Source organism: Peromyscus californicus, unplaced genomic scaffold (assembly GCF_007827085.1).
Source record: "Peromyscus californicus insignis strain IS unplaced genomic scaffold, ASM782708v3 Scaffold_13__1_contigs__length_99412109, whole genome shotgun sequence".
Lineage (NCBI taxonomy): Eukaryota > Metazoa > Chordata > Mammalia > Rodentia > Cricetidae > Peromyscus > Peromyscus californicus.
Window position 1 is genome coordinate 44,963,567 of NW_026294424.1, and position 24,035 is coordinate 44,987,601.

Genomic DNA, 24,035 nt, shown 5'->3' on the forward strand with positions numbered 1-24,035 from the left:
AAACAGAAAGCTTTCTATGGGGACCATACTGAGGTTCTTGAGGATTCAGAGTTTTGATTTTTCAGCTGAAATTTTTGATGATGTATCAATTACTCATTAACTCAATATATTTGAGCAACTACTCTGGGCTGGGAGTGACACCAAGGATATAAAAGTAGACCTCAAGGACTAATAAACACACACACACACACACACACACACACACACACACACACACACACACACAGTCCGGGTATTAAGCGCTATGAGAAGAGAAGGATGTATAGCTGGTCCAAAGGGAACATAGACTTTAAGGGTGGCTGAAAATAAACTGATTAGGAGAACGCATTTCTAAATGTACACCCAGGCAGGGTGTATATGGGTCCTCTATCAGGTAAACAGGCCACAGAAGGACAGGGTATCAAAGGCATAGGAGATGCAGGGTTCACACTCGAAGGATGGGGCGGGCACTCAAGTGGCACAGGCAGCTGTACTCACAGGGTACAGCTTCACATGTTCAAGAGGGGAACTTACAAGGCTGTGGAAGACAAGCGTGCTTTCCTAGCACCCACATTCTCAGCGCAGTGTGCACAAGAGCCACACTTAACCTTATACTTCCTTCTCACTGTAGAGCTGTTCACACCCACAAGAGCAGTCCTGAAACTCTACAGTAGAGCTCACCAAACTGTCACAAGTGCCAAGTCCCTAAAGTTTAACAAAGATGCAAAAATCCAAGATGGGTTCAACAAGAAGGAGACTAAATTTTTAGTTATATTTTTTAATTTCACACGTTTTGAGTGACAAAACTCAAAATATAGTTAACAACAGAGCAAGATTTTTTTCTTTATAATACCCCCCCCCCCACACAGATGCTCTCCTCAACCAAACCTTAGTCAGGTGACTCAGGACCTTCCTCTTTAGAAGGCTTCAACCTCTGGCTCCTGCATCTGTTGCTCGGAGTCTAATTTAACCATGTTCTTGTTTAAGTTAGACCCCCCTCCAGCTTCTCCTGATAGCTGATGGAATTCCTCATTTCCCTGACATCCCTACTGACAGCAGATCACCTGGAAGAATCCTCTTAGGTCACTTTTGCAACAGTCTCTCCCTCAATGGCTCCACTTAGTCATTTTCCATCCGATGACCCTCTGCCCCAACCTCCTTGGCAATCCACCCCCACTTGCTAGGATTATATTAGGAGTTGAGCCCAGTGTCTAGGCCCAACGAACATCCATCAAAATGGTCATGAAGAAAGTCTTGGCTCTCATTTTAGCAAGGGTCATGATCACTTTCTCTTTAACATACTATAAATGAAAAGAAGAATGCAGTTTCCATTTGGGAGGAGATAAGGCAAAACTTCACTAACTGAAGTTCTGATCATCAACTCCACTTCACATGTAAAAACCCCTTCTTCACGCCCAGGCTGTACAGAAACAGGCAGAACGGGAGTGTGTTTGTCCTAACTCTTGAGAATGTGCAGCTCGTAGGAAACACAAGCTGCCAAGAAACCTTACTACCCAAATTCCCTCCAAGGCAAGTCCCACACTACGGCTTTATAGTAACCACGGAAAAGGCACTGCTGTCTTGGGAGAAACACAAGGACATAAAATTAGCTTCCTGAGAAAAGGCATATTAGAGAAATATGGATCCAGCCCTTTGCCCTCTCATTTTCCCGAGCCTAGTTCTATTAGGAGGAAGGAAAAGGAGAGAAAGAGAGAGAATAAATGCAGGAAGAAGGAAGATGGGGGTGGATGAGCGAATGTGAATCGGATACAAGTGGATCTTCAACCACAGAAACAGAGCCAGGCATTTGCCCCTAAGCACAGTTTGAACTTTTAGGAAGGAAGATGTTAAATTACGGCCACTGGAGTGTTAAAGCTTGGCCCCAAACAGCCTCTGTGCCTACTGAACCTACCTTGATCTGAGAAGAAACACTAACTAACTTCAAAGTATACCACTGATCAAGCAACTCAGCATTTGGCCAATCAGAGCAGACGAACTGCCTACCAGTGAGGGAGCTGAAAGCTGCCACACATAAGACATGCCAAAACAAGCCAATCAGGCTGTTTCTGGGGCCATTTCCTCACCAATGGCTTTAAAGATAACCTGGACCCCTGCTGGGGGTGGGGGTGTGGCATATACTTAACCATTTTCCGCCCTTGCTGCTGACCCTCCATTTCTAGAAACTTCTCTATAAAAGTAACTTTACAGAAGCAAACTTTACTTAAGCGAACTCATCTCAAGGGCTTTTTGGTTTGTTACCAAACATAGTTTAATACAATGGGTTTTAAACTTGGCTGAAAACCACAGTCCCCTCCGAGAACTCAATATACATGCACATCGATTTTTACTCATTCAGGTACTTGGTGATGAAGATTTATTGAGTGTCGACGACATGCTTGAGAGCATTAGCGATGCTGGGGGAAGCAAATCAAAATAAAACTCCAGTCTTCACGAAGTTTATATACCAGTGGGCAGGGGTACACAACCAAATCAGCAAAATATTAGTGTGCTGGCTGCTGGGGAAAAAAAAAGATCTACTGGAGAAAAATAGTATTTTTAAAAAAAAGATATTAAGGTCTTAGCTAAGATAAAGGGACCATCTTCAATGATAAATGACAATTCTCACTAAAAAGTGGTTTGTTTGTAAGTAATTTTTATTACAGTAGCATTGGCTGTGTACACCAAGCTTTAGAAAGCAAAGATGAGCAAGAATACGAAAACTAAACTACAGTTCTCATGTACAGAAAGCAAGCTGTGTTCACACCTTCATACAGCTGAGCGTCCTAGCACTGTCTACCACACACACACAGACAGGTGTGGGTTCTGAGACACAGACCCTGTCACAGTCGCCAGGAATGCCAGCTAGTTCAGCTACAGCTCCGCCTTTCCAGTGCAGTGTATTTTCACACCCAGGCCACAAACAAATTTCTAATACCTCCGAAAAGTCATTCACAGATCTTTGTCTAAACCAGTATCTAAGACCACACCTATACTTTAAATATGTCACTAGCAACATAACACAGCCTAACCCTACTTTGTTCGATGAACAAAAAATTAATAAAGGAGTAACAGCTTGTGTCTGAGATGGTAGGATCATGAGGCTAGCCTGAGGTACACAGCAGGTTTCAGGCCAGCCTGCTCTATGGAGTAAAGCCGTGTCTCAAAAGCAAACAGCATCATCATCAATATAGGCACTGTGGGAGATCCTCCTCGGTGGTGCTATTTTGACAGTCCCAAATACGACATCCCGATTCATACAGACTGTCTCTATCAAAGATAGAGGTTCCCAATCCTTTTGTACCTTGAGCTGCTCCAGCAGTGGGATGAAGCATCAGGACCTAAAAGACAGAGCCTTGTACTCCGTTGAACAGCAAGCCTGCTGAATGTGCACTCCATCTAGGAACCTGCTAAAACGCCTACGCTCCACCCTACCACACAGGGCACTACTTACACACACTGTAATGAATGAAACTGCCACAAATTCCTACCAGCTGTAAGCAGAGCTGGACACTATTTTGATTTGTTTTGTTAGCAGACTAAAGACAGGTTGGGGAGAGAGAGGCTCAGTGGGTAAACCTGAGATCCTGAGTTCAAATCCCCACCCAGTTTCTGCATAAAGCCAAACCCTCATATAGCAAGACTGGAGAATGAGACAGGAGAATCCCCGGAAGCTCACGGCCAACTAGCCTGGCATATGCAGAGGGGAGCAACAAAGAAATTCTCTCTCAAACAAGGAGAAAAGGCAGGGACCCAAGCCCAAGGCTGCCCTGACCTCCACACATATGCCATTCACATTCACATTCACATTCACACACACATACATAGCTCCTGCATTCACATTCACATTCACACACACATACACACACACACACACACACACACACACACACACACACACACACACACACACACACCACACCACACCACACCACACATGGGGGGGGGTCATATAGTCAAAATACTAAATTCTAAGCAAATAATCATTTCATTTTCAATTTAAAAGATTATTTTTAATTATTAACTAGTAAGACATTTATATGAGTAAAAGATAAAAAATACAAATAAAGCCAATTCATTCTTTTGAAAACTGGTCAGAAAAGACCAATTATTCATCTTGTTTGTACTGATAAAGGAACCTCAAAGAAGGAAAGACATCTTAGCAGTTGAGAATACGAATGCTTACTGTTCCTGCAGAGGACAGAGGACACTTCCCAGCACCCAGGGGCACAAGCTCACACTCCAGACACACACACACCTATATACGTAAATAAAAATAATTTTTAAAAATGCATTTTAAACCAACTGACTGATGGTGCACGCCTTTAATCCCAGCACTTGGTAGGCAGAGCTAGGTAGATCTCTGTGTGTTCAAGGATATAGCCAGCATTGGAGACACACGCCTTTAATCTCAATACCAACCATAGAAGACCTGGAGGTCTGTATAGACAGGCGGTGACGAGGCAGTCATGTGGTTGGTTTTACAACCAATGAGAAGGCAGAACAGAAAGTCTATATAAAGACAGACAGGAAGTAGGTCTCTTTCGGAGAGGTCTCTTGGCTGAAGAGGCTAGCTGCAGCAGGCGTAAGACTCTTAGCTCTGATCTCTTGGCTTTCTTCTTTGCATTGGTTCTGTGTTTCTTATTTAATAAGACGGTTGGTTACATCTACAGACTGATCAGGGGAAGCATCTCTGATAAACACACAAGAACCAAGAATCAATAGGAATGATAAAAAGAGAGAAGCTATAGGCATTTTCCAAGTGCTAACATATGACTGATTCAGGGATGGTAAGGCCAAAAACTGCTAAAACAGCATCAAAATAAAATTAAAGCTATTGTGCACTCATCAATGTAGGTACATGGATCACTGTTTGCCAGACTCACACTGGACTGGAGAGCTGAAGGGTCACCTCAGAAACTCAGCTTACACCCCTGTCAATCTGTCCTATCACTGTTAAGATGGGCTCTGAATGCCAACTGCCTGAGCTCAAACCTACTTCCATCTCTTGACAGGTCAGTGACCTTGGAACCTTTTTCTACCTTACTTCCTCAAGCATGAACCAGGGCTTCCCATAACAATGACCCCATTAGGGAACTGTGAAGGTAACTCCAACACTCTCATATATACCACGGGACCTGGCACATTCAGCAAAATTAAGTTATGATTGGCCTTATTTTTGATGACCTGTTGTTCTTTGCTTTCTCCTTTAGTTTCCCCCAATACAGTCCCCAAAGATCTGTAATTGCTGATGGGAGTCACTCTCTGTCAGAGTAATCAGGAGATAATATATGAGAAAAGATGAGTGATTCAAACTGGGTTGCTTTTTTTTGTCTGTCTGGTTTTTGTTTTTGAGGAGGAGTCTTTTGGGGTTCAGTTTGCCTTCTTTTGTTTTCTGAGACAAGGATTCATACATTCCAGGCTGGCAGAGTGCTCAGTACTGTGAACCTGAGGATGACCTTGAATTTCGGGGACAACAGGCAGACACAACCACGCCAGATACATGCAGTGCTGGAAACTGAACCCAGGACGTTCTGCATGCTGGGCAAGCATTCCATCAACTCAAGAACCCAGCCAGCTGGGTATCAACATTTGGACAATGACAGAGCTCACTACTCTTCATAGAGCATAAATAATTACACTGGTTAAAAAAAAATGCCAAAAGAGGGAAGGAGGGAAGGAGGGAGGGAAAGGAAGGGAACCATCTTTTGAGAGATGGTAAAACACATGCAAGGCAAGTGTAAAAAGTGTTGTGAAGCATACTTTATGCCAGTGTTGAGGAAGTAGAGACAGGAGAATTCCCAAGTAAACTCCAGGGTGTGTGGGTGTGGGTGTGGCCATTTACTGTGATTAGTATACTGATGGATGCCCACACATTCAACAAGAGCTCAGAAATTCAGACAAGCAGCCTGGGCTACTAATGGAGCTGGAACTTAAAAATCTGTATTCCTGCCAGGCGGTGGCGCACGCCTTTAATCCCAGCACTCGGGATGCAGAGCCAGGGGGATCTCTGTGAGTTCGAGGACAGCCTGGTCTACAGAGTGAGATCCAGGACAGGTTCCAAAGCTACAGAGAAATCTTGTCTCGAAAAAAGCTTGTATGCCTTTGGTGAAGGAAGAAACGGGGATATACAAGGGTTCACACGCTAAATGGGCCCCTCAAGTGCTCAAGTCTTAAAGACAGGAACTGTGAAACAAGAAAGAAATCTGGTTAACACAGGGAGAGCTCAAGGTCCCAGTGTTGCATTAGCCCTAGGGAAGGAGGGCAAGTCTCAACTGGCAAGTTGGGGGGGGGGGGGCAATTAGAGCAGCTAAGAGAAGTGAATAAAGACAGGGAAGGAGCCAGGCAGGCCAGATGCCAATCACAGCACCCCCACCCTCTCCAGCCCTCCCTGGCTGCCTCGGCCAAGACAGCCCCTGCACTTACTGTGTGAATGCCATATAATGATGCAATGAATCCCTTCTAATAAAACTACTGGGGCTTCATTAACGTCTGTGCCTTTTTAAAAACACCTCAGTGATCTTGTCAGGTTTGATTTGGTTTTGTGAGCTATGTAAATTCATAGAATTCTGGCATTTAAAGAGCCCTTAAGGACAATCTAGCTCAGCCCCTCACTTCCCCTGTTAGGAAAGTGAAGGCCAGAGTAGTTGTAATGAGCTGAGGGCTACAATCCCCACTTGGCAAAGCCAGTGTGAATTCCCTGAAACCATTCAGTCTGGTGTTATTTCCTCTGCTTCCTCCTTTCTCCTGTCATTATTAAACAGGGATCTTGGAGCTCAGAATCATGGGAAACTTGAGCCTTCCCTAACAGTTAGGCCGAGTGACAAAAGCTGGCTTTACTTGCGATGAAGACAAAAAGCAGCTCGGCCCCATCCCTACCCCTACCCCCCGCCGCGCCGCCCCCCCACACATGATGGTTTGAGTTCTCCCAGGTATGCAGGGCAGCTATGTTAAAGGTAGTCATCTGTGATTCCAGGGTGAATCAGTCAATCTCAAGATGCAGATGAGCACAGCAGACCTAATTAATAGTCAACACTACATTACAAACCTAAGCAGGATAGTCCTTGTCACTCCCACAACTACTGCAGGAGAGCAAAAGGAGATAATAAACTTCTTCCGTTAACTGGCCACTGCAACCTAAGGGCTAAGTGCAATTTCTCAGTTCCCGTCTCCCCATCAGTCAGCCAGCTCTAAGGAACCTGTTCAGTGTACACCAGTGTCCTATGCCAACTACTTTACAAAGTTACGCCCAACCCTACTGCCCAATCGTAGCTTTTATAGTATAACAATAGTCAGACTTGCAGGCCTGGTATCACAGAGAAGGTCCACAAGCCAGGCTCTGCAACCTGCAACCTATGTAACTGGAGAAGATGAATTTACCCGTCTGTGCCTCAGCTGGAGCACCTGTAAAACATGGATGCTACCTCCCGTGTAAATCTGACAGAGCCAAGGATTTGCTGTTTGGGAAGTATTTAACACAGTAGCTACTACCTGACAAGTATCAAGATGTCAGTTATCTCTAGAACCTGAAAAGCAGCCAAGGATGCTGAGGTTCTTAAAAAAAAAAAAAAAAAAAAAAAAAAAAAGGAGCTCAACACACACCTTACGCTCCCCAAGCCCTGGCAGTTTAAGGTAACTACCAAACCAGTTAGAAAAGAAAAAAAAAAAGTCTGATCCTTTCAGGTGATGAATGTTCTGTATCCACATGACAGGATTAATGGTGCCCAGGTAGCTAGTAAACATTATTTCTCTGGTCCTGGGACATCTGTGTGCCTGGTACTTTTAGATCCAGGCTGGGGCTTATGCCATCACTGCTGGCTGACTCCTATACCTGATGCTCAGATTCTGGAGACTTGACTTCCAGATGAATCACATCACAAGAATCCCCTGGTTTTCCAGTTTGCACACTGGGTTACTCCTCTATAGACTCTACAGCCAAATGAGCCAATTGTTGTAACATCATTTTTCATCCATCTCTCCCTCCATCTACATCCAATTGTTTGTGTTTCTCTTAGGAACCCTAGTGGCCCTCCGTGGATGAGGTAACTCAATAGTGGTTATTCCAATAATAAAAGCTACGGATCTCAAAATGAACTCATCCAACGGGAAGAAGTGTTTTCTGAAATCCTATCCTTCAAAGAAAGGTGGGACAAGATCTTCCATTTTGCTGTCCTTCCCTTCAATACCCCCAACAAAAACTAAACTCACCACTGGAAAATAAACTGTGTCATTACAGAACACAACAGTAAAGTATAACAGTACCATTTCACAGGAGCTCTTTCTCTGGGAAACTATAAACCAGTCTCTACCCTCTGCTTATAAGGCACCAACCCATGTACCAGTCTATTAAAGCCCACCTTGGGGAGCCAATGAGTTGATCTGGCTTAGTTACAAAGTGTAGGTGAAGGGTTACTTACAGGAGCATGAGTGACCCCAAAGCTGCCAAAGCACCTCAAAGTCTCACCCTATGATGGATGATGACTTCCTTATAGCTGCATAGACGGAGTGCCCACCCTCCTTCCTTTTGCTTTGCATCCTTTATACTACACTCCAGCACCTCCAGAGACCATGTACGCAATCAGGACAGAACTGGAGACTAACAGCGGGGAGGTACAGGATGGAAGCTGTCAAACTCTCAGGTGAGGGAGCAGTGGTCCTTTTTCCCCAGACCTTCTTTCTCTGAGCGAACGCCAGCAGTGAACAGACCTCTTCGAAGAAGTCACTGCTGCTCTGATGAAGAGGGTGGCTGTTAGGCCACGGGGATGGGGTTCCCTAACATACATGCTTCACAGACCAGTGTTAAACAGGAACTCAAGAGCAGGAAAACCTCTGAGGCAGCCTTGTTATCGCACCTCCGGGTCAGGAAGGGAGGAGCCTCTTTTTCACCCAGGGCAGACCCTGGATCCCCTGTACTCTTCTCAGCTGTCACCTCGTGCTCCCAGTCCCTAGGCACTATGACTGAGGGCGGAAGATCTCCCTATTTCTTGTCCCACAGTTGCTGCACACAGCAATAGCACAACACCCCAATCTATAAGGTTTTATAATCACTGAAACGCTAAACAATGCAAGAGTGAACACGGGGAAATAAGGATTATACAATTTTTTTTAAATACATAAAATTAAGTATTAAAGTTCCTAACAGCCATGAGTCCGGTAGATGGTTGCTAACTTCTAGCTGAGTTGATGGACAAGTTTTTGGGTTTTTTGTTTGTTTGTTTGTTTGTATGTTTTTTTTAACCTATTTCAGATACTATGGTGGTATTTTATTTGTACTGAAATGTCATTTTAATTGTATGTTAATAAATAAAGTTGCCCGGGGGTCAGAGCTATTAGAGCCATAGCAAAAGCTGGGCGGTGGTGGTGCACGCCTTTAATCCCAGCACTTGGTAGGCAGAGCTAGGTAGATCTCTGTGTGTTCAAGGATACAGCCAACAGACAGTGACGAGGCAGTCATGTGGTTGGGTTTACAACCAATGAGAAGGCAGAACAAAAAGTCTATATAAAGACAAACAGACAGGAAGTAGGTCTCTTTCGGAGAGGTCTCTTGGCTGAAGAGGCTAGCTGCAGCAGGCGAGTAAGGCTCTTAGCTCTGATCTCTTGGCTTTCTTCTTTGCATTGGTTCTGTGTTTCTTATTTAATAAGACGGTTGGTTACATCTACAAGATACCTATTTCAAGCCCCTGAATTCAGTCACGGTACAGTGGAGAAATACTGACTGGCAGGATCTAGACTCCCTATGAGACAGCTCTGGGCCCACGTGTGAGGGAGTTTCTAGGCTGGAATAACTGAGGTGTGAGGAAGCATCCCACCTGAGGAGCAGCCCCACTCCACTGACTATGGTTCAAGACTGAGTATAAAGTCTTGATGGAGTATTCATCTACTTCCTGACCAGATGCAATGTGATCAGCCACCTCATGCTCCTGGCCGTTCCTTCCCTGCTACAATGGACTGCCCCTTCCAACTGTGAGCCAGAACAAACCCTTCAACAGTACAGCTTTGCCACCTGTTTTATCAAAAAAGTGTAACTAATACACCCCATTACCAGAAAAAAAAAAAAAGAGGGAATTCAGGTAAGTTTTTCTCCAAGGAGCCCTGAAAAATCAAATCTAATAGAAGAGCTAACTGGGGTCTTTTTAAGCAAGAAATAATTTAAAATAATCTAAGCAGTCTATATTTCTCCGAGGTTCACACCACACTGCATGACACCTACTGCATTGCCCCAAAGGCCATTATCCTTCTTGGGTTTATTTATCTTGGCACGGAAACCACGCAGACTGTTTCTAGGAGCTTTCTAGCTCAAACCACATGAGATGAAAGGTGGATTCAGTTGCTGAAATTCACTAATCTGGGAGTGTGATATCAAACGCAGTCATCAAACCAAAGGACCGGAAGGAGAGGAAAAATGCCGTGGGGCTGCCAGAAGTTTTACTCTCAACAGCCTGAGTGTGTGCAGGGGGAAGAAACTAGAAAGCAACCAGCTAGGACTGAAGAAGAGTGAAGGAAACAGAGAGCATGGGGTCCACGGAGCTCAGTGATGGAGCAGAGTGGGCATGCAGCATGTGCTGTGGGGGGATATTTGGGGAGCTATGAACAAAGGAGGAAAGACATACCAGAGTACGCCAAGGACACCTTCACAAACTATGCAAGAAGTTCTGAAAAGATAAGGCATGCTTCCCAAAAGGTAGGACGCAACTGGAATACGGAACAGAACTATGTGGCACTGATCAGATAAAGAATGTAGGAGGCAAATTTGGACTCTCACATGTAAACAGTCTGCTATGCATAGTCCAAGGCTTGGCTACCACTGATTCATCCCATTTCAACTTAAAAAAAAGGGGAGGTGTGCTGTGGGAGGTTCTGTAGGCTGTGAATGTGTTGTTCTGATTGGTTGATAAATAAAACGCTGACTGGCCGGTAGTCAGGCAGGAAGTATAGGTGGAATAAGCAGACAAGGAGAATTCTGGGAAGAAGGCTGAGTTAGGAGACGCCAGCCCACTGTCCAGGGAGCAGCATGTAATGGTACACAGGTAAAGACATGGAACACGTGGCAACATATAGATTAACAGAAATGGGCTGAATTTAAATGTAAGAGCTAGACAGTAGTAAGCCTGAGCTAATGGCCGAGCAGTTTTAATTAATATAAGCCTCTGTGTGTTTACTTAGGTCTGAGCGGCTACAGACCAGGTGGGACACAGGAAAACTTTCAGCTACAGAGGTGCCTCCCCAGCCCAACTTGAGGATATCAGGAAAATGGGATCTCCCCATAACGAGAAATACTGAATGTTCCTGTGCCTGAACCTGACAAAGATCAATGTGACCATCAGGAAGCCATGGCCTGGTCAGAGTGGGGACAACAAAAACATGGCAAGTCCCACAACACAAGCAAACAGCAGGTAGGAAGTGGGCACCAGGCAAGATGAGCCAATCGATTTTAAACAGGGTACAATGCAGATTCCAAGTTCCCTTTGCAACCACATTAGAATTCTTAGACTGGGCCACGAAGGGAGAGTTTACACTTGGGCTAAGAGAACCACAAACAAAAACCAGCGTTAAAAAAGGAAAACATCCTGTCTGAGCCTCCCGGTACACTTGGCTGAAAGTTTTTAAATAAGTATATACATATAGAGAGAGACATAGATATGTGCTCACCTGAGTACATACATATATCACTAGTAAGAGGTTGCTGAGCAATAATACAAGCATATGTTGTAGATATATAATATATATCATCTTATATAGTAACATAAAAAATTATGGGATATATGGACATTAACAATGAACTGGCTCACAAACATAATGGTATTATTTTTAAGAATATAAACAGCATCATCCTACCAGTCACACGAAGGAATGAGCAAGAACAGGGGTGCATGCTTTGAGAATGCAAACATAAGACAAGCTCACAAAGAGGAGCTAGAACATGATGCAGCCAAAGCTGGGGAACCTGAGGAAGGAGAACAGGGTAACCTGGGAGAGCCTGTAAGCTCTACTTACTAATCCCAAGGGTGTGTCCACCCGTACTTACTGAGGCATTATTTGATAAACTCTTCACTATATTTTTCTATTTAATACTTAATAAAAAAAAATCATTTAAAAAAAAAAACAGATAAGACTAACAGAAAGGACATCTTCTACACTGCCCTGGGATCTCTTTTCACCTTTTTCATAAGAAGTCGGGGAAAACTGCACAGTCCAGAAGGCTCTTTAAGTCTTATCTTGATGGGAAAGGAATCAATTTAATTAGACTCCGAATCAAGCAGGCCTTAAGAAAGAAAACATTCACACCGGTGTTAGAGAACCTTCATTGCCATTCCACGGAAAGGCTGCTCAGAGTTTCTTTCAATAAATCCAAGGGGGATTCAGACCGAAATGCCAGGCCAGCACAGGGGTCCTGTTAACTGTCTGTCTCTATGGCAAGTAAGTGCTCCTGACTGAAGGAGCAGAGCAGCTCTGGACAGCAGTTTGCATGGGGCCAGTCACATATTGGAACTACAAATCCCAAATGAGAATGTCTTCACATCGTGCACTGACAAGAGTTCAGACAGACAGATAAACAGACAGGTATGTATGTATGTACATATGTATGTATGTATGTATGTATGTATATCACACACATTCCATGCATGTCCGTGGGGAGGGAAAGTGTTGAGATCTGGGAGAAAATACTCCCAGGGACCCTCGATTCCCTCCAGCCCCAGAAGGCAGCATGCTTATCCCCCTTGGAGAAACATCAGTCTGCAAGCACAATTCAACAGATGGGCAGGGCAGCACTTTCACCTACAGAGCTAACATGCCTTCTAAAGATTTTCCTCCTCTGTGAGAGGAGGCCAGCCTGGTCTACAAAGCGAGTTCCAGGACAGCCAGGGCTACAGAGAGAAACCCTGTCTCGAAAAAAATACAACAACAACAAAAAAAAAAAAAAAAGATTTTTTTTTTCTTGCTATGGTGACATTGTCACTGGGCAAGGGCCTAAATGAGATCAATAAAAGTTCTTAACAGATGGCCTTCTTTGTATAGAATTCTACAGACCTGCCGTGCCCTGCCCCCATACCTGTGGCAAACACCCTGGAAAAATACGACAAAAAAATGTTGAAATGTTACCGGATTTAAATTTAAGAAGGCAAAATACGGGAAGGAATACAAAGAACAGCAGATGTAAGATTTGTGTTTTATTTAAATTAAGAACCAAGAATGCCAGTCAAGTGAACTGATGAGGGGCTCACAGCAACTGGCACATGCCTGAGAGCTGAGTTGATTCACAGCCTGGCAAAGGAGTTCTGTGCTCTGCCGATCTCCAGCCATGTCCCCAGCACACCTGCCAACTGTGAGGTCGTCAACAACACAAGGAGGCCTGCAGGAATGCCTCCTTCAGGCCCAGCCGGAACAGCAAGAAAGGGATGAAATAAACAGCAGACGGCAAATCACCTCCTGTTGTAGAATATTATTTTAAGGTGTGTTACTTTTGTTTATGTTGCATTTGTGTTAACTGTGAAGCTGTGTTACTGTGCCTGTGTGTAAAACACCTGATGGTCTAATAAAGAGCTGAACAGCCAAGAGCAAGGCAGGAGAAAGAACAGACGGGGCTGGCAGACAGAAAGAATATATAGAAGGAGAAATCTGGGAGGAGGAGAAGAAGGACATCAGGAGCCAGCCACAGAGTAAGAGTGAAAGTAAGGTTACAGAAGAAAAGGAAAAGCCCAGAGGCAAAAGGTAGATGGAATAATAAGTTTAAAAAAAAAAAAAAGCTGGCAAGAAACAAGCCAAGCTAAGGCTAGGCATTCATAAATAAGAATTCGTCTCCTTGTGTATTTATTTGGGAGCTGGGTGGTGGGCCCCCCAAAAAAGTAAAGAGCCAAAACAACCAACAACAACCTCCATGGAAACCTCGGGTATCAATGGAGATAAATATATATATATATATATATATATATATATATATATATATATATATATATATATATAGAGAGAGAGAGAGAGAGAGAGAGAGAGAGAGAGCCTGAGGAAAATACAAGTGTAAGAGCAGACCTCAGCCCTGTACAGAACCTCCCGCTCCTGCTAACATAAGCATCATCTCCCTACCTGTCTGCAAGCAGGAAACTGCAAGCCCATCTGAATCTGTGCCTTCCCACACACAGTGAGTACTGTCCGAGGCCCAGAAGTGGTGCTTGCCATTTCTCCTTCTCCTGTGGTGGTCTTCACAGTGGGGATCCTAGTTTTTAAATTGCTTGTGCTGTGGGATGTTCTGTAGGCTATGAAGGTTTTGCTCTGATTGGTTGATAAACAAAATACTGATTGGCCAGTAGCCAGGCAGGAAGTATAGGCGGGACAAACAGACAAGGACTTCTGGGAAGTGGAAGTCTGAGAGAGTAGATGCCAGCCCACTGTCCAGGGAGCAGCATGTAACGGCAGACATCTAAAGCCACGGAACACGTGGCGACATATAGATTAACAGAAATGGGCTGAGTTTAAATGTAAGAGCTAGTCAGTGGTAGGCCTGAGCTAATGGCCAAGCAGTTTTAATTAATATAAGCTTCTGAGTGATTATTTTATAAGCGGCTACAGGGTCCATGGGGCTGAGCAGGACCAGAAAACTTCAGCTACACTGCTAGAATCCATTAAGGAACAACTAGCTGTTCATACTGCGGTAGCTCTTGGAAGATTCCAATGACTTGACTGACCGCCCCTGCTCTCTGAGAAGGTTCATGCATGGAAACTGGACCTTGAGTTATGGCAGGAACCGATTTCTAGCTTTAAATCTCAGGGAAACGATTGAAGGGGCCTTGAGCAGGGACCCTTTCTGTTTTGTTGCCCATCCAAAATCAAACACACAGCAGGCCCTCACACGCCAGCGGGACAAATGTTGGCCGCTGTCAGGCCCTTTTAGGTTCACTCACTCATCTCCACAGCACATCTCTCACGCTATCCTGCCCTCACCAACCAACCTAACATGCAATGCAGTGTTAAATACCGTGCCTGGCTCTGCAAACTCCTCTTCTAGTCTCCTGTGAACAAGGCCCCTGCCTGCCGCTCTCTAACTGTTCCAAGAGTTGTTCTTAGCTTCATCCCTCTTTTCTGCACTTAGAACAGCCCCCCTTGTCTCCCCCTCTCCCCTTCCCCTCCCCACTCCCAGAGGCAGCTGCCCTCAATTTGTTTCTATGCTCCTTCTTCCCTCTTCCTTTGTTGCAGCAGAGGACAGCTGGTAGCTACAATTAACCCTTAAGGTTACCGGATCCCTTACAATGTGTTTTTAATCCCAGGTGGCATTGGCATCAATTGAAAATCTCTAATGTCTGGAGCCCCATCCCTGAACAACTGCATCAGAACATAGGTCTGTGGTCCAGGGATGGCAATATTTAATGCTCCTGGGTAATGCAAATAAAATTTTCAACAGCACGCTCCCATCAGGCTTCAGGAAAGTGGGGACAACAGGTCCCTTCTACTCCAGGGCTGGGATACAAGCCTAGAGCATCCTTCATCACCTTACTTCACCACCATCTGTAGGTGACATGTCCTGGCATGAAAATCTTGGAGAGACTTCCACGAATAATGACTCGATTAGGGCTGCAAGTCGGAGACACTCGAAGCTGCCGATCGGCTTTGTGCCCAGGAGATGGACAAGAAAGAGAAAACAACACAGCCGTGGTCAGTGGAACAAACGAATCCATCACTGGGCCCCTTCGGCAAAGTCCTGCCTAAACCTGTCTTCGAACATTTGCTTTAGGAACTTTTACTCCCTCTAAGATAGCTAAAGCCCTATGAACCGTCTCAGTACTCCGCTGTGTCAGCAGAATGTGAGCATGTGGGAGAGCACGGGTTAACTCACATCCTGAAGAGCTGGACTGACTCAAGGACAGGCACCATAGATATTGTACAGCTAGGAGGCAAATAAAATAAAGACACAAGAGTCAAATCCAGAGATAAGACCTGAAACTACCACAAATATGAACAGCTAGTAGTTAAGTGAAATCAAACAGTGATAGACTAAGATATTTAGAACGAAGAAAAGTAAACATTAAAAGCAAATTCCAGTCTTTGGACAGTCCTCACTGTATGTAGGAAAGCACAGGTTCAAACCTGGGCTTGCAGTATGCAGGCAAGTAGAAAATGGAGGAAGAGTCTACATCGGGCTGGGGTCGGACCTTATACTTGAGTGCCTCGGGCTCTAAACAGGAAGAATCAGAGGACAAGAAATGCTTTGCTAAAAACAGTGCGAAAGCAAAGCCAATGCCCGCTCTGCAGGCAGCACAGCACCCATGTGCTCAGAATGATGGAGAGTCTGTGGAGATCATCCCAGTATGCAGGGAGTCCCTTACCGGACAAGCAAAATTGATGAAAATTTAGTCAAAAGGAAAAACCAAACCTTGAGAGGGCCTTCTTGCTTTTCAAATTGCCTTCTGCGTTACACTAAATTTGAGCATGCACGCAAGATAAACCCGACAAAGAGCATTATCATCAAACTGTGTGGCTGTGCAACAATCAACACCTTCAGCACCAAGTTTACATCTATAGCTTTTTAATCTTGTAGACTGAATTAACATGCCACTAAAACTTACAGTACTCGCTGAGTTTTTTCTATTTACAGGAAAAAAATGTTAATAGAATAATGCATTTGTTGTAGTCTCTGGACATAAGATTTCCAGAGTCGAGGCAGAACAGAAAACAGCAACCCGAGAAACAGCGGAATTAAAGAAACTAATCCACCATTCACGGTGCTGCAAGCTGGTAATGCTTGAAGGCAAAGCTCAGCAATATCTGCAGGGAAGCGGCAGAGGCAGGAGGATTGCCAAGAGTAGAGGCCAATGAGAAATCCAAATAAATAAATAAAAAGAAGGTCTCTACCCTAGGTCACTTTCTGAGGAACTTACAAGAGTTTGTGTTTGTACGGCTTTTTCTACCTCTTATTTGTTTTTTTTTTTTGTTTTTTTTTTTTTGGTTTTTCGAGACAGGGTTTCTCTGTGTAGCTTTGCGCCTTTCCTGGAACTCGCTTTGTAGACCAGGCTGGCCTCGAACTCACAGAGATCCGCCTGGCTCTGCCTCCTTTACAGGCTCCTGGGGACAGAAGCAGGGACAGCACCGGAATACACATCTCCAAACTTTCCCAGGTTCCTTTGTGTCTGGACCTGGCATGTTGCCAAACCTACCAAGTGCTCCCCAGTATTCCTGAGGCTGAAGGAGTCCAAGTAGGCAAGAAGCAACAGGATTTGGGGGCGGGGTTATGCAAAACCTTGACGTCTATCAGAAAAACTTCAGATAGGCAAGTCAAAGGACCAAAATGCCCGTCTGTCCCTCATTCCACACTGTTTCTGTAAAGTATTCATGGCAGGAATTTAGGTAGCTCTAGAAGATCAAGTAGGTCAGGAATAACTGTAGCTGCCACCTACTTACACCCGTTTCTGAATCATGGGTCCCACAGCTATGCAGTACGGAACCAGACTAAAATAAATAAATGCTCTCATTGGCTGTAACAGTGTGAAAGTCTGAATTCACATCCTCCTTTCAACCTCCACTCTTGTTGATTTTCTGCCATCCGCTCTTGAATCTGTGTTGACAATATGCTGCTTGCCAACAAAGAATACTTGCTGTGTCTGAGAGGCCTCCTCCGAACCCTTCCCTTCAAGGTTATGTACGTGGCTATCCAGGATCGTGGAAAGTGTGGGACAGAATGCATCTCAGTGCTCCAGGGTGGGGTGAGCCTGAATGAGGCCTTGGGAGTAGAGAGAGGGAACAGGAGGAAAAACGAGAAAAAGGTAGCGAAGACAAAAACGAAGTGACAGAAGACCAAGCCAAGAGGACGGTCAGTGAGTGAAGAAGTCAGAAATTGAGGCAGACTGTGAAGGATCAGAATTTACCAGAGCACAGATTCCAAGGCATGGGCGAAAGTCGAGTTCTACAGAAAGCTAAGTACAAGCTCTGCTCAAGGGACAAGGAGAGGCACTCTGGCTAGACAGAAACCAAGGAGTGAAAATGGACAGGACTCACTCCTGCTGAGCCCTCTGCCTTTTCGCTGGCACAGACTCCCTAGCAAAGCGGCATACCGTGGGGATCAGAGCCACCAGCATTCAGCACCATAACAGCAAGAAGACACCTGTAGGAAGAAAAACTTAGCAGTGCTGAGTATAGATCAACCAGGCTAGAGGCAAGATCTTGAATTCAAAGATGGCCACCTCACCCAGTGGCTATCTGGGATCACCACGGGTCAATTAAAGGGGAGAGGGTTGTTCCCTAAAAACCGTTCCGTTTCTCTGTGACTATACTTGCCTGACCAGCGAGCAACCTGCAACCTGCACGGAGCTGGAGCTGCAAGCTGACTGCAGCTGGAGAAAGCAAGCCTGCTGGCCACTTCCTTCTGAATGTGAGTCCCATCAGAGGAGAGAACTGGACAGGAATCCACCCTGCTGACTCCTCTGCAACTCCCAGCAGCTCCACTTTCTCAAAGGGCTCTCCTTTCCCCTCCCCTCCCTTTCTCCTTCAACCCTCTCCCTTCACCTCTGTTCTCTGAGAACACGGCAGCAATGAAGGAGGAGACCGCCGCCCCTGTAACCTAGAGCTGCCTGTCCTCCTGTTCCTTTAAGCCTGGTTACACCGTGTCTCTTATCTCTCTGGCAGGGAGGGAAAGTCCTGGCTGCCCAAAAAAGCCACACTCCACTTAGGCTTAGCTCCATCTATCTCTTCTTCTACCACCGTTTCTCCTCTTGGCTACTGTCTCCAATCCTTTTCAGTGTACTCCCATATTCCCTGGGAAACTCAAATCCTTTAAGAACACCGCACCGGCCTGCTTTCCTTCATTCCAAACTCCTGCCTCATTCGTACGCTGTTTTCTATCTTCCCCAACCCCTGCTCCCTTCAAGCCACCCAGCCTGGCATCTTTCACTTGTGTTGCATTGGCCCTCCTCTTGAGAGGCTTCCAACCCTTCAGCTGTTGGGAGACTAGTCCTGGTCTGTCTGTACATCATCTCTGGGCACCTACCTCATCCTCAGGCAACTTCTCCCACCTTGAAATAGAAGCTTCTCTGGGCTCTCATGGTCAGTTTTCTCTCCAGCCTCCATGGCTCCTCCAGGAGAGTGGTCTCCTTTACAATCTCCTCTGGTTCCAGCAGCCCCTAGTTTCTGCTCGGGACTCCCTCCTCCTTCTCTTCTCTTTCCCAACAACTCCAACAAAGCAGGTACACGAAATACAGGGTGTGTGAAAGCCAGTATCTGTAAGCTAGCTCTACACTAATGGCCCAACACATGACTTTCCTTTCAGCAGGGCTGGCAACAAGTCCATCTTCTTATGCCTAGCATGTTCTCTGTCCTCCAATCCAATCTCTCCCTTCTTTAAGGCCATATTCAGGTCCTTACTTTTTCTAGGAAAGAAAAAATACTTCCCAGTGGTTCCATAACTACCCACAATTCTCCCCGTTTCAAGTCTCCTAAAACGTGGGAAAAGTCTGCAATGCAGGGCTTACTGCGTAATTACATGCGGCATTCTTTAATTGTACCTTAATGCCACCCATCCCTATCCTGTCCTTTCTCTCTAACAAAGTTTAAGTTCCAGAATACAAGAATTCTACTTCTTGGACCTTATACTGGGCCAAACCAGAGACATCTAAATAATTACCAATTGACAGAAAACAAGCATGACATTTTATATAATAAAAACCCAAACTCATACACTATTTTCATTTATCAAACTATCTAAGAGAAAACCAGACTTCAGTGACAATTTCTAATTTATTTTTTCTCCCAGAGTCACCATGAAGGCAAATGTGGAAAAGCATGGCAAAACCTGTAAAACTTTCAAAAAGTCCTCAGAACTTTTAAAACAACCTATTTATTGAACATTTCATAGAGAACATGGGAATGTAGTCAATAATTTGTTTTTGGCAAAACTCTTGAGTACAGGTAATTTTTGTTAAACTTATAGGGTATATTCATAAACGAGGTTTAATTCCTTACCAAAGTCCTACAAGAGAACCTGGGAACAAGCATGGTCAAGCCACAGATTTCTGCTCAACTTCTTTCGATCAATACAGCTCTGGAAGTGAAGGCTGCTCACTCACACAGTTGAAGGGTGTCACATCCTCCAGGTACAGGAATGTCAAGTTCCTCGCCAAATAGGAAACTAGCCTGTCTACGTCATCCTCACAATCTGAACCAATGAAATTTCCTCTCAGCAGCAACATGACAACTCACTGAAAACCTTTGGACACACACAATTGGGGCCTAAAAAATTAAGCCAGCGAGTCAGCCATCTTCTAATGTCTCCTTCTTGTAAGCATCCAGGCAATGGACATTTGCCCCTAACATTCCAGTGCCACCAACTGCACAGCATCCTGAGTACCGCCTTCTGCGAGTCTTGGCATGGTGAAGTACGCTGACTCCCAACTCCCTCCTTGCCTCACCATGTCCACTATTTTCTTCAGTTGTCTTCATTTTTCCCAGAACTGGCTCAATAACCAGACCCTGGATCACACCAAGGACCAAGGCTTGTAGCCTTCCTCTGGGTCATTTTTGCTAGACGTGCATCCCAATAAGAAAACATTGACCATACTGCTCTAAGATTTATTCAGAAACTGGTCTCCAGATACCTGTGCATCCCTCAAGAAGAAAGGTAGTTAGTTTCTGCACTGATGGAACGCAAACTCAAAACACTACTGTATGAGCTAGGCCCATCATGCTCAACCACTGAACTACAACCCCACCCCCAACCCCTGCCTTGCTTTTCTATGCTATAATGAGATACATGGTGATTCCAAAAAAAAAAAAAAAAAATATTTGTCCAAGTCCTAACTAACTGCCCTTACCCTCTGTAACTTTATTTGGAAAACAGGTCTTTGCAGGTATAATGAAATAAGGGACCCTGATATGAGATAATCCTGAACTTGGAGTGGACCCTAAATTTAATCTACGTCTGCTCCTTTTGGGAGAGACCTAAGGCACAAAGACACAGGGAAGAGAGGCAGGTAAACTCACGTGCTGAGGCTAGAGTTCTCTCTCCAGTCATACACTGAAGGGTATCAGATGTCCAAGGAATCAAGGAAGGAGTCTTATCCTAACGTTTGTGAAGCTAACATCTTGGTTTGGGACTTTGGTCTCCTGAACTGAGGGAGAAGGAATTTATTATTTCAAGGAGCCAAGTGTATAGCAATCTACAGCAGCTCAGACAAACAGGCAATCCAAACTTCCATACAACATCTTCTACCAAGGAGCCGCTCAAAACAATGGACATTGAACTAAGAGATGGAGGCAGTTGTGGGTCTCTCATGAGAAACATCTTAACTGCAGGGCAAGAATCTTGGACCAGGACCCAGACACCAAATCACTATGGGAACTTGGATCTACCACTTACCCACAGTTCTTTTGGTACTTTGCCTAGCAAAATAAAGTAAGTAGCCTATAAGGTTTTCTAGCCTGCCTGAAATACCCTGACACACACATCATCAGCTTAACTGATCCTTAATTACTTCCTCCTAGTCACTTAGTGTTATTAACTTTATTTTCATCTAAACAGCTTTCTGACATTAAAAAAAAAAGGAACAAAATGACATTTCAGAGGCCTTACTACACTCATGCAAAATCTAGGGCAATTGATAATAGGCTAAAAAAAGTGATTTTCTACAATATCACCAGTTTTTTCCAACAATTTACATGTAGTTGATCCATTTCAGAAAAAAATGAACATAAACAGGAATCAAGCTGAGGGTCACTCACTGACCCAGCATTTAAGTCGTTGCTTAAGTCACTTGTGTGACTAACTTTTACAGTCATGGGGCCTTTCTCCACCAGACTGGACTGTAATTAAGGTACCCACACTTTTCACTTCAAAGCAAATGGCCAAAAACTAAATAAACACAACTCCTGCCACCAAAGGGCAAAAGCAACAACCGACCTGTTGTGTCAGTAAAAGCCCAACAAAACAAAAACTACTTTACCCATCTTTATAAACCTGGGTCAACAAAAAACACAAGCAGTTTCTTGTGTTAAATGTCTCCTTACTGGAAAAAAGAAAAAAGTATGAGAGAGAGAAAGAGAGAGAATGGGAATGAGCCATTAAAGGCATTGGCAATGCTACTTGTAAACCATCCCACCATACATCCTTCTATTGAGTTGGGCTAAATTAAAAATCCTACTTTTAAGTGGTTTCACAGGTCACACATGCCTTTGCCTTTATGGCAGCCGTGGTTCTTTTTTAAGAAACCAACCAAAACACAGAGGAACACGAAGCTCAGGGACTCATATTTCAGTCTGACAAAATATCCATTAGAAACACTCTGACTTAAAATTTTCCAAGCCAATTCATATTTCACAGAAAAAAGAATCTAAATTCCCTGGGCCAACGGTTCAGTCCAACTGGCACAAAGAACTACGTTTCCAAGACGAAACTTTTTCCTTCCAGGTGGAAACCTACCGCGAAAACCCCAAGTCCCTCCAACCTCTGGAGGGCTCACTCAACAAACACAGTTTTCAATCCCAAAGTCCCTGACTTTCCAGTGTGCGCTCACAGACTTGAGTATGGGGCTGAACAACTTTATCTCACATTTCTCACCCATTGGTAGCTTAACTTTAGACGTAGTTCTGAAAGAGCACGAAAGCTATGGCAGAAAACGGCAAGGTCTCCTTATGGGTTCGGGGACCACAAAGAGTCACCCCACGCCCAAGGGTCCTGCAAGCTCAACCTCAGGTGCAACTTCATTTCCACGAACACTTCTGAGCACGCATGGTGTTTTCTAGAAGCCCCAAGCCAGGATGAATGAGCTTTAACTGCATCGACTCAGTGTTTATTTGCATCCTCACGTGGTACTCCGCAGCTCGAGACGCGCAAAAGCAAGGATGGCATGGGGCGCGCCCGGGAACCCCGAAAACTTTTCTTTGCAAACTAAGGCGCAGAGGCGGTTGGAAGGGCGATCGGCCACCCTGGTCCCCACGCTGAGCTAAAGGGCTTTCCCAGCACCACCCCCTGCCCGCCGCAGGGCGCACACAAAGGAGCATGGATACAGGGGAGACCCCCCCGCGCGCCCATTCGGCGCACCCCACCCCCAGGAAAGGGCCACCGGGCGTCCTGGGTTACTCACAGGGTGACCGTGCGGTTGGGCAGCGTGTCCGGGGGCAGGACCTGCGCGAGCTCCAGGCTGCTGCACACCACCTTGCCCTCGGCGCCGGCCGCCCTGCCGGTACCCCGGGCCCGACCGTCGTGCTTACACCCCGCGGGCAGCGCCACGGCCCCGCGCTCTCCTCCAAACAGCAAGGCGAGCAGCGCCAGCGGCAGCAGCAGCAGCGGCGGTGGCGGCGGCTCCATGCCGCTGGCCGGGGCCTGCGGGCCGAGCGGCGGCACCGGCCTTAGCGGGAGGCGGCGGGGCGAGGCCGGCCCGGCGGTGGCCCGAGCCTCTCGGCGGCCCGAGGACCGCTCCTGCTCCGCAACGACATGCTCCTTTGTCCGCGGCCGCGCTCGGCCTCCGCGGAGACGAGGGGTCAGGGCCGCCGGGTCGCAGCTCGCTGCTCGGCCCGCGGGAGCACCGCCTCCTCCCGGCCGGCTCCTCCCTGCGCGCCCGCTCCTCCCCCCAGCAGCCCCGCGCGCTCCCGGGGCCGCCAGCCGACCCGATCCCGACCCGGGCACGCCCCCAGGTCCTGGCCGGAACTCCGCTACTCTTGCACCGGGCGGAAGAAAGTTCTAGACCAGTCCCAACTCCAGCCGCGCTGCGGCTCTGCTGCACGTTTCCCAGCGCCGGCGCCGCCTTTCAGACAAAGCCACTCTGTGCGCCCCGGAGAGCCCTAGCCCGAGGGGGTGAAGTTCCTTCCTCCAACCTGAGGAGGAGAAAGAGCCTGAAACCAGTCATTCCGAAGAAAGGCAAGGTTGGAAACTTTCATCTGCCCCATTATCCGCCAGAGCAGGAAACAGGTTTCTTTCCAATAAACTGAACTCGGAAGCTGTCCCTGGCCTGCAGCGGCAACAGCTATGGGCCAGCTGAAGATGCATGGGGACCCTTAGACAGAAATTTCTGAGGCCACCGAAAGCTCGGATGTTAACCAGTTGGAGCAAGAGTGATGAAGCATCCAAGAAGCCCTATTTGAATTCATTA

The 24,035-nt window shown here is 45.8% G+C and overlaps 1 protein-coding gene across 1 annotated transcript in view; it reads right to left on the reverse strand.

Moving 5' to 3' along the window:
* The window catches only part of Adgra3 (adhesion G protein-coupled receptor A3), a 104,385-nt gene extending 80,885 nt beyond the window's left edge, over window positions 1-23,500 (reverse strand). The window contains exon 1 of the mRNA XM_052734910.1: window positions 23,031-23,500. Coding sequence (XP_052590870.1) covers window positions 23,031-23,254 — 224 coding nt within the window. The 5' untranslated portion in view covers window positions 23,255-23,500. The remainder of the gene's footprint in view (window positions 1-23,030) is intronic.
* Window positions 23,501-24,035: the final 535 nt, after the last annotated feature.